At 25.1% G+C, this 12,986-nt stretch overlaps 1 protein-coding gene across 2 annotated transcripts in view; it reads right to left on the reverse strand.

The window, feature by feature from the left end:
- The window catches only part of zgc:158766 (uncharacterized protein LOC100009641 homolog), a 56,960-nt gene that overhangs the window by 13,997 nt on the left and 29,977 nt on the right, over positions 1–12,986 (reverse strand). For both annotated transcript variants that reach the window (XM_051131315.1, XM_051131316.1), the window contains exons 7-17: positions 12,464–12,550; positions 12,260–12,376; positions 10,841–10,939; positions 10,445–10,587; positions 9,203–9,341; positions 8,077–8,199; positions 6,602–6,757; positions 6,200–6,509; positions 4,125–4,656; positions 1,698–1,947; positions 79–168 (exon numbers count right to left, since the gene is read on the reverse strand). In XM_051131315.1, the coding sequence (XP_050987272.1) occupies positions 79–168; positions 1,698–1,947; positions 4,125–4,656; positions 6,200–6,509; positions 6,602–6,757; positions 8,077–8,199; positions 9,203–9,341; positions 10,445–10,587; positions 10,841–10,939; positions 12,260–12,376; positions 12,464–12,550 (2,046 nt within the window). The remainder of the gene's footprint in view (positions 1–78; positions 169–1,697; positions 1,948–4,124; positions 4,657–6,199; positions 6,510–6,601; positions 6,758–8,076; positions 8,200–9,202; positions 9,342–10,444; positions 10,588–10,840; positions 10,940–12,259; positions 12,377–12,463; positions 12,551–12,986) is intronic.

Below are 12,986 nucleotides of genomic sequence, written 5' to 3' on the forward strand. Positions count from 1 at the left end.
TAAAGAGAACAGGCAATATTCAGAAACATCTGTCAGCTTATGTGAGTAATGTCATAGAGGAGAAACGACATCGCCTACCTTGAAAAAACTGTTTCCGTGGCTCGTCAGCAGGGCGTCGGAGCGGGGCTTGTTTTTGCTGTACAGGGCGTACATCCCGAACTGTTCCTCCTATCCGTGGAAAAAACACATTTATATCATACACAGAGGTTACGCTATGGCCAAAATCTCATATTATTATATTTCAGCAGCATTTATTGCTAGCAATCATTTTTTATAAATACTTGTTTTTTTACAAGAAATGTTTTTTATTATTATAATATATTTCAAATTATAAATAAATGCATAGTATTTTATAATAATAATTATAGATATATACTTAATAATTAAATAATCATTTATTTTATTTAATAATTATTTTTATAATTAATAAGTTCTTATTATACTCATAAGCTCTTTATTCAACTAAATAATTATATTTTTAAATATTTTATTTTATTTAATTATTCAATAATTATTTATTTTATTTACATTAAATTGTATTTATTCAAGTAATAAAAAAAAAATCAATACAATTAATTATTTGAAATAAATGTGTTCAAAAACAAGTGAATAAATCTAAATAGTATAATAGTATAATAATAGCAAATAGTACAAGAATATAATATTTAAATAATAATTCTTTATTTTTATATTATTTATAATATAAAAATATTATTTATTTTATTATTTCTATTATTATTTATTTTATTTAAATATTAAATGATCATTTATTTTAATGAATCATTAATTTTATTTACATCAGGTATTTATCCAAACACAAGGTTCAAACAAATAATTAATCATTATATATACTTTATAATTAAATAATTTTTTATTTTATTTAATAATTAATTTATAATTAAATCAAAAGTTATTTTTCAACTAAACAATTATATTTTAAAATAATTTAAAATATTTTGTTTAATTATTCAATAATTCATTAATTTAATTAACATTAAATGTTATTTATTCAAATAAATTAAAAGTTCTTTATTTAAATAAACTATTATATTGTAAAACATTTTATTTCATTTAATAATTTATAATTACTTATTCTATTTACATTAAATGGTATTTATTCAAATCAATTTAAAAAATCTATAAAAATTAATTATTTTAATTATTTGTATTTAAAAACTAGTGAATAAATCTACTTTATTAATATATAATACAGTAAATAGTATAGTAATATAATATCTAAATGATAATTATTTATTTTATTTTTTAATATTAAATAATCATTTATTTTAATCATTATTTTATTTACATTTAATGGTATTTAATCAAACAAATAATTATATTTTTAAGATTTTATTATTTAATTATTCAATAACTATTAATTTTATTATAATTGTATTTATTCAAAAAAATACTTTTAATAAATTATTATTATTATTATTATTATTATTTGTTTGAAATCAATCAGCCTATTAGAATGATTTCTGAAGGATGATGTGACACTGGAGTAGACTGGAGTAATGATGCTGAAAATTCAGCTTTGATCATAGAAATTAATTATATTTTAACACATTCACACAGAAAACAGCTATTTTAGACTCTAATAATATTTCACATTTTTACAGCATTTTTAATCAAATAAATGCAGCCTTGTTGAGCAGAAGAGACTTCTTTGCTTCATTAAGGTCCTGTGGACTCACGTGTTTGAGGAAGCAGCTGCTGATGGACAGCGGTGAATGAGCGCAGCTCTCCAGATCGGTCAGGAAATACTGGCTGTGAAAGTCGCACAGCTTCTCCAGATTCCCAAAAATGATGCTGCGCTTCCCTCTGAGATCCTGAGGAAGGTCGAGCCGCTCCATCTCAGGGAAGTAGTGCTGGATGATGTAACTAAGGGATCTCACGTACTCTCTCTCGGTGGAGATCATCTCGTCCATGATGTGCTGGATTTTACTGAATCGTACAGCAGAAGAATATGCAGTGTGAATAAAGCAGTAAAGAGTACTGATGGAGCTGTGTATTTGTCAAGCTGTTATGAGTTTGCTAATGAGACTTTTCATCAGTGGATTCACAGTCAATTTTAGCATGAGGATATAGAGAATTGAAAAAAAAAATAAAAAATTTCAGTTGCCTCAGGCCATATTCACAGCTTTATTAATGTATTAAATTCCTAAAATTAAATCAATATTAACGTCAGTCGTTATACTATACCGCAAAATTTAAAAACATTTTATTATTATTATTATTAATAATATTATATATTTTTTTACAGAACAGAAAAAATACAAATAATTACTATTATTAAAAATAATAAATACATAATAAATTAAAATATGACCATTTATGTGAATACATTTTATTTAAAAATATTTATTTATTTGATAAAATAGTTTAAGTATCAAATAAAATAAATCAATAAAAAATACAAATCAATAAATTAATTAAAGTTTTGTTTTATTTTATTTATGTGAATAAAGTTTAATTAAATAAATATTTATTTATTTATTTTTATTTATTATTATTATTATTACAGAACAACTGAAAAAAATAAAAATAATTACTATTATTTATGTTTAATTATCTCTATCATTTACAATTATTAATAATATTTGTGGCTGACTATTTTGTCATCATCATCATCTTTAAAACTAAATTACTAAATTTGCTGAATTACTCATTCAGCAAATTGTAAATATAAAAATTCAACAAATCAATAAAGTAACTGATATTAGTACTATTATTAAAGTAATAACGCTATATTGTAAAATACAATTGAAAATTGTATGCAACAATAATATTTTTAATGGTTATTTTATCAATTGAATATAAATTATATTAACATAAACAAATAAATACATTTCTACACTAAAAATACTATACTGTAAAATAAAAAAAATATATTAAAAAAAATATAAAAAAAGTATTTGATAAAAAATAATAACATTTTTTAACAGAACAACAGTAAAAATACAAGTACTGTTACTGTTATTCATGTTTAACTATGTCTCTGTATTATTTATCATGTATTAATTTCCTATTTTACTTAGTATCATTACTAATATTTATAGCTGCCTTTTATTTTATGTAATAAAATAACTATTTAATAAATTATAAAAATTAAACAAATCAAGAAATACACTATAGTATAGTAATAATAAAATAATAAAATAATAAATAATAAAACTGTATTATTAATAATAAAAATAATGCATTTTTACAGAACCACAGAAAAACAGAATGCAATAATATTTATTATGATAATAATAATAATAATAATAATAATAATGCATTTTTACATTTAGAAAAAATGAAAATAATATTAATTATTATTATGAATTATAATAATAATAGTTATTTATTTTTACAGAACAGTAAAATACAAATAAGTACTATTACTGTTATTCATGTTTATCTATCTCTCTGTATTATCATGTATTGATAACAATAACAATAATAATAATAATAATAATAATGCATTTGTACAGAACCACAGAAAATAATTATGCAAATAATAATATTTATTATTATGAAATAATAATAATAATAATAATAATAATAATAATAATAATAATAATAATAATAATAATCATAACAACAGCAATGCATTTTTACAGAACCATAGAAAAAATAAACTATTATTATTAATTATAATAATAATAATAATACTATTTATTTTTGCAGAACAGTAAAATACAAATAAATACTATTACTGTTATTCATGTTTAAGTATCTCTCTGTATTATTTATCACGTATTAATTTTCTCTTTTACTTACTATCATTACTAATATATATAGCTGCCTTTTATTTTATGTAATGAAATATCTATTTAATTAATTATAAAAATTAAACAAATCAATAAATATACTATAGTATAGTAATAATAAAATAATAAAACAATAAATAATAAAATAGTATTTATTGATAATAATAATAATGCATTTTTTACAGAACCACAGAAAAAAATAATGCAAATAATAATATTTATTATTATGATAATAATAATAATAATAGTTATTTTTACAGAACTTACAAATAAAACTATTTTTATTCATGTTTGGTTATTTTGTTGTTATTTACTATAATAACTTTTATTTATGTCTGATCGCTGGGTGTTTTGTGCGTCACTCACCCGCTGTGTCTCTTGACGTCTCCGTCGCTGTGTCTGCACTGAACGCGTGACGGGGACGACATGCTGCGGCTGCGACCGAGCACCGGGCTCTTGACGTCGGGCCGCTGGAGCTTCTTCTCCACGCAGACGTTATTGGTGACCTCCAGTCCTCTGATGTAGATGCCGGTGTAGCCGCGATGAGCCGCGTCCACGTGAGCTTTGTCCCGTACCGGCAGCTCGTAGCTCAACGTCTTCTTCATGATCTTCTTGAGCGGCTGCTTGCGGTGTCGCGTCGCGGGCGAATGCAGGGGTTCGGAGTGGCACGAGGCGGACGAGTCGACGGTGCAGTCGCTGTCGGTGTCGTCAAACGCAGACAGAGAGAGCTGCCCGCCGTCCGGGGGAAAGGGGAACGGGAACTGGCTTCTGGAAAATGGACCTGCTGAATGGGGCTTTTCATCTTCATATTCAAAACATGACGGTGAAGAAGAGCTCAGAGCCGCAACACCAGACGAGTCCACGCCGTTCTGTGTCTCCACAGGGTTGGATACGGGCTCTGCGAGCGCAGACAGACACAATTATGATCAGAACCATCAGAGAGAGCTATTGCCAAGTATTTCTAAGAAATTCGTCTTTGTGACAGAAGCTTTCATTGCAGAAAAAAGAACAGACAGACAGAAAAGGCAAGAAAATTGAATATAACACAATAATAAAAAACAGACAATACATTTGAAATATAATACAACATAGACAGAACGGTCAGGATTAATAACTATAATTATTGCTGTTGTTTACTGTTAAATAATGCTATACTGCAAAAATACTAGAAAATAAAGACAAATTATTTAATAGTAATAATAATCAATGAAGAAATATATCATGAATATATAATAATAATCAAGTATTCAATAATAATAATAATAATAATCAATGAAAAAATATATAAAAAATATATATATAAATACATATAAAATATATTATATATTATATATGAAAAAATATAAAATATATTATATACAAAATAAAACTATACTGTAACAAAACATCAACAACAATAATAATAATAATAATAATAATGGAGAAATATATCACATGTACAATACTATACTGTAAAATAAAAACAAATTGTATTTAATAATAATAATAATAAAAATAAAATAAAATAATAATAATAAATGGAGAAAATATTACATATACAATAATATACTGTAAAATAAAAGAAAATTGAGTATTTAATAATAATAATCATATTAATAAATACTGTATATTACATATAAAACAATACTATACCGTAAAATAAAAAATTAGTATTCAATAATAATAAATGGAGAAATGTTACATATACAATAATACCATACTGTAAAATGAAAAAACGAGTATTTAATAATAATAATAATAATAATAATAATAATATATGAAGAATTATATTACATATACAATAATACTACACTGTAAAAAATGTTGTATTTAATAATAATAATAATAATAATAAATGGAGAAATATATTACATGTACAAAAATACCATACTGTAAAAAATTGAGATTTTTTTATAATAATAATAATAATAATAATAAAAGTGAAGCAATATATTACATATACAATAATACTATACTAGAAAATAAAAATTTAGTATATAATAATAATAATAATAATAATAAATGAAGAAATAATATATACTATAAAAGATTACTCATATATACCTGTAATAATAATAATTCTACTGTAAAACAGAAATAATATTACTATATAACACAATTATACTGTAAAATACACATTTTGTATTTAATAATACTAATAATCATCATCATCATCATAAAAAAATGAGGTAATATATTACTAATATATAATAATGCTTTACTGTAAAATAATAATGCTGTATTTAATAATAATAAAATAAAAACTGTACTTATTAATAATAATAAATACATAAGTATATTACTAATACATATTAATACTATACTGTAAAATAAAAAAAAAGAAGAATTATTATTAATAATAATAACAACACAATTATTAAAAACAGAACAACAGTAAAATATAGATAAATATGTTTATGTTTGATTGATTATTTCTATCAATACTGTTTCTGATGTTTTACCGGAAGCGGAGTCTCCAGCGGTCGGTGGGGCGGCAGTATTAGCGGCAGAGGCTTCGGCCAGCATTTCCTCCAGCTGCTGCTTGGTTTGCTGGCACTGCTGCCACACGCTGTTCCACTGCTGCAGCTCCCGCTCGCTGTTCAGCTTCAGCACCATCTGATTGAGCGAGCTGAAGTTTTCCAGAGAGAACTTTGTGGCCTCGCTGTGATAATCCTCCAGGACCTGCAGCACGGCCGGCGTCAAACTGACCGCGTTACCGTCCAGCCTCAGCTGATGGAAATACTCCTGACAGTGGACCATCCACTGGTTCGCCTGCACGAGACACAGTTACTTGACTTGACTTATTTCAGTGAAATAAATATAAATTACAAACTAGATATAATGCAATCAAAACATCTATTTACCGATTCGTAGAACTCGTAGAGGTTGAGCAGGACGTCCAGCTCGTTCTTGCGTGTTTCACTGCGCTGCAGGACGGAGCTGATGTGCTCTTTGACCTCCAGAAGGGCTGGACCGGATTTAGACTCTCTCAGTAACGCTGCGGCTTTCTTCTGCTGCTCCTACATGAGCAAAATCAAGAGCAAATCAACTAGTTAGTCATTTAGTTGACCTTTTAATCCAAAACACTTTAAGACCCATAAAAAAAGAAGATAAAATAAAATAAAAAGATGAAATAAAAAAGATAAAATAAACTTAAAACTAAACAAAACAATAAAATAAAATAAAATAAAAACCAAATTAAAAACAAAATAAAATAAAAAATAAAATAAAATAAGCAATTCCAGTTTAAGGAATACATTATTTTCTGTTACTTTACTTCATAAATTAGGTGCCTATTTTTGTATTAATATTATATTTTATTATAATTAAAATGTATTAATTTTATTAAATGAATTTATTAATATTACAAATTATTATAATATAATAATAATTATTATTATATTAATTTAAAGGTATAATTTATTAATTTATTAATAATAAATGTATTATAAATAATAATAATAATAATAAGATAAAATAAAAAAGATAAAATAAACTAAAAAATGAAAAATAAACTAAAAAAAAAATAAAAAATAAGCAATTCCAGTTTAAGGAATACATTATTTTCTGTTACTTTACTTTATACATTAGGTGCCTATTTTTGTATTAATATTATATTTTATTATAATTAAAATTTATTAATTTTATTAAATTAATGTATAAATTATTATGACATAATAATTATTATTATTATATTAATTTAAAGTTACAATTTATTAATAATACATTTCTTTATAAAAAATAAGATAAAATAAAAAAGATAAAATAAAATAAAAACTAAATAAAAAATAAATAAATAAAAAAAAAATAAAACATAAAATTAAATAAAATAAAATAAGCAAATCCAGTTTAAGAAATACATTATTTTCTGTTATTTTACTTCATACATTAGGTGCCTATTTTTGTATTAATATTATATTTTATTATAATTAAAATCGATTAATTTTATTAAGTGAATTTACTAATATTATAAATTATTATAATATAATAATAATAATTATTATATTAATTTAAATGTATAATTTATTAATTTATTAATAATAAATGTATTATTAAAAAAAAGATAAAATAAAAAAAATTACATTTACAATTTATGAATAATACATTTCTTTAAAAAAATCATAATAATAAGATCAAATAAAAAAGATCAAATAAACTAAAAGCTAAATAAAATAAAATATAAAAAAAAAATAAAATAAAATAAAATAAACAATTCCAGTTTAAGTAATACATTATTTTCTGTTACTTTACTTCATACATTAGGTGCCTATTTTTGTATTTTCACTTTTCTGGTTGTTGTTGAGACTGAAATGTGACTGAAGCCTGTTCTTGAACTTACAGTGGACTCGTCCATGAACTGGGCCAAACTCTGTCTCATGTCCCGAATGGAGCTCAGAGAAAGACTGTAGGAGTCCAGAGGAGCCAAATGCTTCTCACTTTCCACATAAAACCACCTTTTAACCTGAGGACAGAGACATTATCTTGAAGAAATAATATATAACGCTCTAAAGGCTGATCGCATCACGCGAGTTGAAATCCCGATCTGAATTAAATGATTCGCGATCCGATTGGAGGCTTCAAAATATTCATTCAAACGATTCACGATCCACGCTCCGAGATGCTGATCGAAATAGTATTGAAAATGACTACTATCACACAGAACTTAGGATGGATAGTATGCACACTGGGATGCAGGCCAGGACTTGGAGCGCGGATCGCGAATCATTTACTTTGTGAAATGATTCATGAACCCGTTCCGAAGTTCTGATCTAAATCAAATGATTCGCCATACGGGAAATCCCGAACTGAATCAAAAGATCCGCAAACCCGCTCCAAAGTTCTTAATCAAATGATTCGCAATCCACCCTTTGAAGTCGCGATTTGATTGGACTGCTTCGAAAAATTCATTTTGCGATCAGAATCAAACGATTCGTGATCCACGCTCAATAATTCACGTCACGAACCATCATTTCAGATCAGGACTCGGAGCGCGGATCGTGAATCATTTAATTTGTGAAATGACTCGCGAACCCACTCCAAAGTTCTGATCTAAATCAAATGATTCGCGAACCCGCTTGCAAGGATTCTAAACAGCGAATCATTTCGCAACGCAATGCTTTAACTGATTCGGAGTTCCGATAGGCTCCGTTTCACCCATACGTGCTTTTAAAACCATTACAAGCGATGTCGAAATTCGAAAATGAATGGCTCTTTTAATTTGACCTGGTTTTTGCTAGTGAATCGCTTGAAATGAATGATCAAAGTCACGAGTTTGAATCAATCGGAGCGGTTCCAGCGTAAATGACTCACTCACTCAAACGTCAGTGTTACATTTATCAGTATATACTGTAGTAAATATTTGAAAGTGATCATGAGTATTGTTATGTTTAAAGCAGCACATTAAGAATCTTGTATGAACCCTGTATACATATAGAGAAAATAAATAAGAAAATCCAGTCTCTGACCTCCTGGTGTCTCTCCTGTAAGACGCGCAGCTCCAGGAGCGTCTCCAGCTGCTGCAGTGATTTATTAGACAAAATAACCAGTTTATGAACTTCTTCATCCACCTGGTTATACAGTGCGCTGACCAGATCCACAGCGGCCCTACATACAACACAACATCAGCTTACACTACAGCTCCAGTCAAACACTACAGGGACAAATCTATTACATTAGTGTTTTTTTAAACATTATTGGTCATTTTATTCATGCAGCAAAAGTTAAAACGTTTTCAAGGTTGCATAATCGGGCGTTTTTTTCTACATTCATATACTGTAGCTTTCTATTATTGCTATTATTTTCCCATTAAATCGTGCACATATCCTTAAAAATCCTCAAAATAAAATACCAAATAAAATAACATTTTATATAAAAATAATTTAACGTATTAATAATAAAATACAATTAAAAAATCTAAATTATAGAAAATATTACAATAAATGTAATATATAAAGTATAATAATTAAATAACATTTTATATTAATTTTTTTTATTAATAATAAATAATAGAAAATAAATAAATAATTATAATAAATATAATATAATAATATTTTTTATTAATAATAAAAATTATAGAAAATAAATTAAATTATAATAAATATAATATTTAATCATTTATTAAATTATAGTATCTAATATAATATATATAATATTATAGTATATAATAATATATTAATATAATATAAAATAACATAATATAGTTTTTATTAATAATAAAATAAATTATAGAAAATACATTATAATAAATATAATAAATAATTATTAAATAAATTATAGAAAATAAATTATACATTATAATAAAATATTATATAATAAAATAATATTTTTATTAATAATAAAATAAATTAAAGAAAATACATTATAAATTATAATAAATATAATATAAAATAATTAATTAAATTATAGAAAATAAATTATAATATATAATAATTAAATAACATTTTATATTAAAATAATAAAAAAAAAAATTTATTAATAATAACATAAAATAAAAAATCTAAATCATAGAAAAAAATTATGTACTGTATTTTCAGAGAGTCTATTCTAAATGAAGTGTTTGTCTTTGTCTTAATTTCTACTTATAACGATAAAAAATAGGACCTAGGAGTAAATAAACTAAAGTCAGTGTTATGTGTCTTTTTAAGAGGAAAAATAATTGAGCTTTTCTATTCAACGTAAGCATCTGAGTCCTCTGATGAAGGCAGTACCTGTAGTTCTCGTTTTCACACATCTCCTCTTTCCTGATGCGGGCCAGAAAGGTGCCGCCCTCCAGCCGCAGGCGGTTGAGTTTGGTGTCGTCCAGAATGCTCTTCATGAGACTCTTTTGTTGGCTGATGACCTCTGACACCTCCTACAGGAGCACATGCCATCAATATTTAAATCAGGCTGAGTGAAGCTCCGCCCCTCACACTCGCATTTTGTTACATTTAAGAACGTTACAAAGAAACAAAGGCAGAAGACAACAGTTGCAAGACTTGGATTGGTCAGTAGCATTTTGAAGGCGGGGCTTAACAAAGGGAACGGCAGTAAACAAGGCAATTTAATTAGCATGACTAAACTGCTCAAAGCAATAAACATTTTCTACTTTATTTCACAAGAATTACCTCAGATGTTTCCAGATTGCCGATGTTGTTTAGCGTCTCGATGGAGCTCTGAAGGGAACTGATGGCAGCGCTGCAGCTCGCAGCAAACGGTTCGATTTTCTGCCAGCAGATAGAAAAAAACACTAAAGATCAACATTTTTTTGATAATTATTAATATACGGATCAAAGATTAGCAGTACGCTACTCTTGATTATGTTGATCATAAAATAAAATCATAAAATCTAAATAATAATAAAATTTGCTTTGAACCATTTTTGTTTTATACATTTTTTATTTAATACATTCGTATTTTTGACATTTTTGTGATTTAATTAATTTGTAGCATGTATTTTTATTTTGGTTTTTAATTTACATGAGGATTTTTTTATTTTAAAAATCATTTATTTCTTCTAATTTTACATTTTGTTTTGTGTTATTTTAATTGTTTCTATTTTAAAAATCATTTTGTATTTTCTAATTTTACATTTTTATGATTTAATTACTTTTTATCAGGCATTTTATTTTAAGTTTTGTTTTAAATGAGCATATTTATTAATTATTAGTAAGCATTTTATTTTGACTGCATCTATTTTAAAAATCAGTTATTTATTTTAATTTAACTTTTTTATGATTTACGTAATTAAGCAGGTATTTTATTTTGGCTTTTATTTTAATTTAGCATTTTTATGATTTAATTAATTATTAGTATTTTATTTTGATTGTTTCTATTTTAAAAATAATTTATTTATTTTTATATTTTTATGATTAATTTTTAGAATGCATTTTATTTAGATTTTTATATTAAATGAGCATATTAATTAATTCATTAATTATTAGTAAATATTGTATTTTGATTGTTTCTATTTTAAAAATCAGTTATTTATCTATTTTTTGCAAGTATTTTATTTTTGTGTTTATTTTAAATGAGCATTTTTATGATTTAATTAATTATTAGTAAGTATTTTATTTTGATTGTTTCTATTTTTAAAATCATTTATTTATTTTAATTTTATATTTTCATGATTTAATTAATTAATTCATTTAATTTTTAGTCGGTATTTTAATTTGGTATTTAAATGAGCATTATGATTTAATTAATAATTAGCAAGTAATTTATTTTGGTTGTTTTTATTTAATAAAAACATTTATTTATTTTTATCATTGAATTAATTTTTATTAACTATTTAATTTTATTTTCAATTTTAAAAATATTTATTTTAATTTAGCATTTTTATGTATTTTATTTTTATATTTTTTATTTAATTATTAGCTTTTTATCAACTCATGAACCTTAGTTTAGACATATATATATATAGATTTTAAATGTATATATATATAAAAAAAATGATAAATTATTAAAATAACAAATAAAAAAATATCAGGGGGACTTCAAGAGAATATTTCAGGTCACAGGGGTTTGCGAATCCCTGTTTTGCACACCTGTCTGAAGTGTATGTAGTGGCTGTGGTCGTATGGGAAGGTGCCGTCAAAGTCTCTGGTGAGCTGCGACGAGTCGATGTGCTTCTGTAGAGCTTTCAGAGATGTCAGGATTTCACACTGCACAAGAACAGAGAGAAGCAGCTCACGTAAGCACGCTCTGACACAAACTGAGACACAGAGAATGACAGACAGTCATTTACTTACAGGAACCGAGACGTCTCGCTCCACTTTCACTGCAGCATCTCTGTCCACCAGAATCAAAACCGAGTAAAGTGCATTGGGTACGAGAGTCTGGCGGGACAGAAGAAATCAAAGAACATTAATAAATCAAAACATAAAATCAAAAAGTGTATATTTTAACAACATATTTGCATGTTTACGGTTCTCTGATGTTGGTTAGTTCTCATATGACATGCAGATAAACTAATCAAATAATATTTTGAGTGTTTTACATATTTATTTATTACTATTATTAATTTAAATTTTACATTTTTATGATTTAATTATTTGATTTTCATTAACTCATGAACTACCAGTTTGGGACAAACTGGTTTAGATCATTTATTGTACAGGCTAACATAAAAAAAAATAAATAAATAATAAAATATGGATAATTCTAACAACTGAACAGATTCAATCAGGCATTCAGACGTTTTTTCTCAGATTATTTCTATTTTTGTTGTCTGAATTCCTAAAGTTAATATTTTATTACTTTAACAAAACCATA

The sequence above is a fragment of the Labeo rohita genome, chromosome 16, assembly GCF_022985175.1.
Source record: "Labeo rohita strain BAU-BD-2019 chromosome 16, IGBB_LRoh.1.0, whole genome shotgun sequence".
Classification (NCBI taxonomy): domain Eukaryota; kingdom Metazoa; phylum Chordata; class Actinopteri; order Cypriniformes; family Cyprinidae; genus Labeo; species Labeo rohita.